This window comes from Nestor notabilis, unplaced genomic scaffold (assembly GCF_000696875.1).
Source record: "Nestor notabilis isolate BGI_N333 unplaced genomic scaffold, ASM69687v1 scaffold9090, whole genome shotgun sequence".
NCBI lineage: Eukaryota > Metazoa > Chordata > Aves > Psittaciformes > Psittacidae > Nestor > Nestor notabilis.
The window spans coordinates 50,737-57,668 of NW_009910700.1; the positions used below are offsets into that span (position 1 = coordinate 50,737).

The 6,932-nt window shown below is 37.2% G+C and overlaps 1 protein-coding gene across 1 annotated transcript; it reads left to right on the forward strand.

The window, feature by feature from the left end:
- The first annotated feature begins 1,909 nt into the window (after positions 1-1,909).
- Positions 1,910-6,703, forward strand: LOC104403222 (granulocyte-macrophage colony-stimulating factor receptor subunit alpha-like). The gene is made up of 5 exons (XM_010011291.1): positions 1,910-2,037; positions 2,129-2,304; positions 2,923-3,062; positions 3,306-3,344; positions 6,632-6,703. The coding sequence occupies exons 1-5, from the start codon at positions 1,910-1,912 to the stop codon at positions 6,701-6,703; spliced, it is 555 nt and encodes a 184-aa protein (XP_010009593.1).
- Positions 6,704-6,932: the final 229 nt, after the last annotated feature.

The following is a 6,932-nucleotide window of genomic DNA, read 5'->3' on the forward strand; positions in this document are numbered from 1 at the left end:
ACTTGTCTACTCTGTTAGGTTTTCTTTGGCATATCCACAGAAAGGTGAATAAAGAAAAATAAATCCCCTCATAACCTGCGAAAAAAGTCCTGTCATCAAAGGGAATAGAGTGATTCACAAATATCTGAGTGATCTTCCCAGCATGCACTTGATGTTGGTATGAATGTGACACTGTGCATCTGATCATGCTGTTTTGCAGGAAGAGTAATGTTCTGACTGTAGAACTTACGTTAATTAAAGAACTCCGAGTATATTTCTGTGTGCTTTTCTGGGATATAAAATCTCAAGCCATCACTGAAGAGGCCAAGGATGTGGTTTCATTCACATTTTCCTTGACTATAATGCCTCTTTAGGAGTTCCTTTCACCTTATTTACTTTGCCACCAACCTATTCAACCGCTTGTTGGGCCACACATGAACCAGGTTGTGGTTTGATTTGAAATCAGAATAACCCTTTTTTCTTTTGATTTGCAGCATTGCCAAAGGCTTTACAAAGCCCACCCCTTGCACAGCACCTGTGATCATACTTCCGACTGCTGCATTTACCTCGCAGTTTCTTAATGGGAAAGAAATGTCTATTTATTTTGTAAGTGAGGAAGTGAAGTCCACAGAGTTGATTGAGTCTGGGTCATAAAGTGAATCCGTGGCAGACTAGAGAACTGAGTAAACTTCTTCATCATGTCAGTACAGTACTATAATATCAGGAGTGGTTTGTTATATATATATAAACTTACACATAAATTGGGTGTAAGCAACTCTAAGCTGAGAGCTTAGATGCCTCTAGTGACTAAATAGAGGTCAACATTTCTTGCAGCAGCAGAAATAGCTTAGACAGCTCTCCTCTGGGTCTTTGTTGCTAACCAACACTGTCATCTCAGGTGAGCTTGTTCCACTGTTGCTAAGCCACATAAAAAAAAACCCAAACAAACAAGAAGAAATTGAAACTGCTGGGGTAGGAGGAGCATTGTTAGTTTTAGTGATGATTCCTTCAGAACTACTCACTTTGAGATCCCACAGTGAATGGCACTACCACAGCCTAGGGTGGCAGGATCAGGAAAGAGCCATGGAGGATGGGGAAGAACACGTGATGCTTAGGCCAACACTGCTGTTTAAAGAAATGCTTCTGAATCAAGCTCTTGAAACTTTTTCAATCTTCCTCTTGAAAGAGAGAAAGTTTTCCAGAAATCCAGGAGTACTCAGACAACTTTGTTTTCTCTCAAATATTTCCTTTTTATTTCCAAAGGTGTGAGAATCAAATGGTTGCTACTCTTGGGATTCCTTTGCAAAATCCTGTCCCTGACGACATTTCTCCTAGCACCTGCTGACTTCCAGTGTGACAAATGTGAAATGAACACTTCCACCAAAGTGTTCTGAGGGATAGGGTTTAGTTCATCCAGCTCTATTTGTGGCTAAGCTACACATCATATTAGGTGAGGTCTCAGTAATCACCCTGCTACACAGAAGAAAGTGGTGGACAGCTTATTTTAAATCCTTAGTCATCCAAGGGGCAGAGCACTTAAGACCAGTACCGGAGATAGAACATGGTCATAGAGTTTATATTCCACTGTAGACTGGATTTTAGATAAACAGGGGGTCTAAACAAAGGACACAACAGGGATTTTATTAGCTTTCACTACATCACTGTGCCTGAGTTGATTAGAGTTGATTAAATCATAGTTGCATCTTCAGCATGTCTAACGATGGTAGATAACCCTCGTGGTTTAACACAAAAAAAATCACTGCTATCTTAAAGTAAGCACATAACTTCAAGACCCAGGCAATACGCAGTTGGATTTACTAATCAGGTAGCTAAAGACTGCTAAATGAGCTTGCAGATATCTGCATGATTTGGGCAGTTATACAGTGTTTCTACAGAGTGAACATGGGATATCCTTACTGTGTTTGCAGGCATGAATGGGACAGCAATCGAAAATTTTGTCTGTGTCATTTTTAATGTTTCCTTCATGAATTGCACTTGGCATGTCGGCAGGCATGCTTCAGGAGATACCCAGTATTTCCTGTACTGGAAGACCTCAAAGTAAGTAGGTCTGCTTGAATCTAGGGAATTTTGGTTTCTGTCTGACCTGTGACATTGTCAATATTTAACTGATGCAATATGTCATGTAAAGGAAAGAAGACTTCACAGGATGCCAGAATTACATCAAAGATAATTATGGAAGGCACACAGGATGTAGATTCCAAAATGTGACAATAGAAAATAAGAGAGCTTATTTCCTGGTAAATGGTTCTAGAAATGGACAAAACATTCAGTCATATAAGAAGATGTTTATTCTGTACAAAATCGGTAAGGACTTTTTAATTTTATTGTTTTACTTCCAGTTTTATGCAGTCTAAAAGTGTAAGAATGAACAAAAATAAATGAATGAAGAGACAATCTGAAATCATAAGTCCAAGAATTGTGAACATTTCAGTCAAATATTTATTTTCTAACAGAAAGGTGTCATTTTGCAGAATACCTAGCTAAGGATGCCTGAGCGGGACTATCTAGGTCTCATCCATGTAACACAAAAGAACTGATTACCATAACATTGTGAGCAAAAACTTTCATTTCCTGAATGGAAGAATATTGCTAATAATAATAATTTAAAAAAAATACTTCTGCTTAATATGAACATAGTCTATAAAAAAAACCTGCACGGATTATATGTTGAATCCAATAAAACCTAAACAATTGTTTGTATTTTTTAATTTTACCTGATGTTGCTGCTGATACTCCAGGTTCCTCGTCTAGAGTGTTAAATCAGGGAGTCCTGCTTGAGAATATTGGATGAATATAAAAATTCTGGTAAAGCTGCATTAAAACTTTTTAAACCAGTTGCTTGAACATCTACCTATATTTTTAAAAGGCAGAGTGAAGAAAGATGATTATTAATCATTAGTATTTCTGATTATATTACTGCAGAAAAACTTACCCCTCCATTAAATGTCACTGTGAACTGTACAGAAGCTTCTCATGGTTGTGAAATTCAGTGGCAACCACCTCGCACAAGTCATGTGAAAAGACGTGCTTGTTTCAAATATGAAATTGTCATAGAAAGCAAGGTAAGAATAATAATGATTCTTAATAGCATTTTGTATGCTTTTATTTCCACACATGCTACCATACAACCAATACCCAGTTCTCTTTCCTTACTTGACTAATCTCTCCTATTTGATGTGTAGTGCCCCTCTTGCACATGAGCTGGGGACTACTGCCTCTCACAGACAGGGGCAGGAAATCAAGGGAATACTTTCAATCCACTGTGCAGCTAGTCAAAAATAAATAAATTTTTCTCTTATTGCTAGGCTGATCCTGAGAAAAACATCAGAAACACATCTAAAACAGTAAGTTTTTATTGTGGTATAAATCTATTGTTTATGCTGGGTCGAAATTGTATCTATGTCAGAGCATCCTCCAACCAAATTGTTTTGGTTTCTCACTACCAGTTTCAGTGTATTTTGTATGCTGTTTTTTGACAAGTTACCTAAACTCAAAGTTTTAAAATGTTATTTTTAAAACACAGTATGAAAACACCTGCACATGTGGAACGTCCTGTTATTTCTATGCAAGTCACAAAATCTTCCATTTTTCAATCTTTTGTAATTCCTACCCAATTATATATATGCAGAAATGTGGGCTGTAATTCCACATTCCTCTTAGATACACAAAATGTGGAGAATTTTTTCTTTATTAAGTAAGTGTTTGGAAGGGGTTGACATGGAGGAGGCAAGAAAATACCACCTGAAAGATTAAGCCAGTGTAAAGAAGAAAGACAAAAAATATATAATCAAGTTTTTGAGAAGAGTCAATATTCTTCTGAGAAGGATTTTAACATACGTAACAAGTTTTACTTCTTAATAATCTGGCTGTGAAACTCTATTTCAGTTTTGAAAACATCCACAGTAAGGGAATGACAGATCTTTAAAGGACTACCTTATAGTAAAATAAATCCATTACAGACTGAAAATAAACTATTGGTTTGGGTTTTTTTTCCCCCAAAGCTCATCTGTTTAGCAAAGGCTAAGGAGACAGCGAAGCACACTGCAAATTTCATCTTCATATCACCACCAACAAAAATGTTCAAACAAAAAGAATGAGGATGAAAGAAGCTAATTTATTAAGGGTTAGGTTTTTGGGTTTTTTATTTTTATTCTAATCTGTTCACAGGGTATATGTAAAATTTTCCTTTGTAATTTTTTGCACCATTGAATCAACCTGACGTATTCTTAACATCTGTACATCTAGTGAATAAAAAGTTCTCAGTCTAGTTGTTTTGCATTTAGGAAAGCAGCATCACAGGAAATTCCTACATATTTGGGAGCTTCAGTACAGAAAAAAGGTACAGCGTCAAGATCAGAGCAACTGATAATGGTTGTTTAGTGAGCACCAACTGGGGAGAGTGGAGTACACCTGTAGAGTTTGGTAAGAATGAAAATCACTATCATGACCTAGTTTTCCCCCAGTTATTACTTGTCTGCCTCATTTATCACTTCATACCTAGAGATGAAAACACATTGATATTTGCACATTAATATATTACAATGAAAAGGAGCGAAGAATTTGCCTATCTCAATATGAGTGAGTTCTCCAAGCATTCTGGTGTGGGTGCTTCTTGCAAGGAGATAGTGATTGAAGTAGAACTTCTTGAGGTCTGTTGTCTGCTCTTTTCTTTCTGTCATTTATCCTTCTGGCTTTATAAACTTCTGTTTTCCCCTGTTGCACTCTGCCACCTTGGATTTTGAAGTGCTCAGTAGGCCTCGGTTCCTCGCAAAATGATTGGTAACATCTGAAATGACCACAAACAGTCCACATACTGTCAGCCATCCTATTTCTTCTTATGGGGAAATGAGGTGCTAAGCTAAAGAAGAAGTGACTTCATACTGGTGCTTGATGCCATAATGGAAAGCAGATTGCACATAGAAATGTAATCATTCCTGTTCTGTGATACCAGTGAACACTTTGATGACTTCTTGTCTTTCAGGAACAAGCCGACTTACATCTACCTCATCATATATGTTATTTCTGATATCAGTGCTGGCAGCAGGCTTTGTACTTTTTCTCTGCACAGTGTAAGCCTTATTTCTTGTCCAAAGCTTTTATTCTGTAGTTGAAATAACACCTCTTTCCCCAAAAGGAATTTTCTGGCCTCTTTCTAAATGAGAGAAGGCAGGGGGAAAGTCAACACTGAACTATAGCAGAAATCTTGACCTTGAAGTTGGCTCTATATTTCTGATTCCCTAACCTTATCCACTTGATCAGTATAACACAACTCTTTCCAATACTGGGACAAGGCCTTACAACATTGCTACTTTCCTGCCATCAGACCCTGCAGTGTTTTTTCTTGTTTTGAGGATATTTCACATTCAGATACTTAAAAAAGCAGTTTCCTATGATTCTCTAATAAGTCATAAAATTATTATAATTCAAATTCCGAACAATGAAATTACGCCATTTTATTTGGCCTATGCACTTTTTAGTTACTCTTTCACTGCTTCTGTCCTCAAGCAACATTATGGCACAGTATGTTTTCATATGTATGCACACTAAGTTTTTTCTTCACCAACCCTTTCTCTTACTGTAGAAGAACTTATTTGAAAAAAGCATCTGCAACAATACCACAGCCAAGAAACCCATTCCATGAGCTCTCTCCAATGGATTTCCAGGTATGTTTTCTTTCCGTTTGCTTGAAATTTGTTGTAATTAAGGATCCACTGCAGTCTTAAAGGTGTGACCTAAGTGCCAGAAAGATGCACAGAAGTAAGGACAAATTTTCTTGTTGTTGTGTATTGAAAGAGGTCAATATGAAAGTTATTGTCCTATTCTTCCTTTACCATTCTGAAACTGTGGTCATTCATCTACCTGGAGCACTGGAGAAATTACACAGTTTCACCCTGCTCTCCCTGTAAGCTATATGCTATCACTGGAATAGTGCTGAGCATAAGTCTCTCAGCACATTAATAATACAGACTGTCGGCCAGCTGTGAGGAGAGAAGGGACAAAGAAATCTACTGCTGGACAAAAAGAGTTGTGCCGTAGCAGATATTGAGACCCATGTTGGTACTTGGCAACAATGCTGAAGGAGGAAAGATTTTTAGAGTATGGTAAGCAACAAAGTATAACAGAGAGCTGAGAGGTTCTAGCTTATGCAAAGAGATGGAGAGATTCATAAGAAGCAACTGACAGACATAGCAGGAACCACCCATCTAGATATGGAACTGCCCATCTAGAGAGCATGTTGCAAAGTTTCATGCAATTTGCAATATGCAAAGTCTTTTAGTTGGCTGCATCCAGGTCTGGAAGCAAAAATGTATCTGCAAGGACACACTGGATCACTGGTGAGCCTATATTCATCTTTTCATATTCTGTTCCTTCATCATGTTAATATTTCGATGTTTAAAAATATGAGTTTTCTGGCTTTTGAGTTGAAAAGTCTTTTGTTCCACTCTGGGGACCTCGTCTTGGAAGAAAGACCTAGACATGTCTATTTCAATCCTCCCATTGACAGAGTCCCATTATAGCTTCTATATAACAAATTACAACTCCCTGAATGACAGGAAATTTATAAATTGTAAACTCATGGCTAATCTCATGCATGAAACACTAATGAAATCTTTTATTCTTCTTTTAATAGATAGAATATAAGAATCAATCAAGAATGCATGAAAATGAAGAAATAATAACAATTATTGAAGAGGTGACATAATGGCATGCAAGAGAAACAAGCAACTCGAATTTTTTTCAAGCATGTATATCTTGTTGCCAAAACACAGCACTGCACTATCTACTTGAAGAAAATTAACTCTATCCCAGCTGTAACCAGGAAAGCAGCAATTTACAGGTTTTATGTATTCTTTCCCTCTTGCAAGCAGAAAGAATAATGTTGCCTGCAGAGACAGTTCCCCAAAAGCCTATCTTTAAAAGCCTCTCTATAT

Coding starts and splice junctions, on each gene's coding strand:
- LOC104403222 (XM_010011291.1), top strand. CDS start 1,910: ATGAATGGGACAGCAATCGAAAATTTTGTCTGTGTCATTTTTAATGTT. Junction 2,038..2,128: donor CTGTACTGGAAGACCTCAAA/GTAAGTAGGTCT, acceptor TGTCATGTAAAG/GAAAGAAGACTTCACAGGAT. Junction 3,345..6,631: donor TCAGAAACACATCTAAAACA/GTAAGTTTTTAT, acceptor TTCTTTTAATAG/ATAGAATATAAGAATCAATC.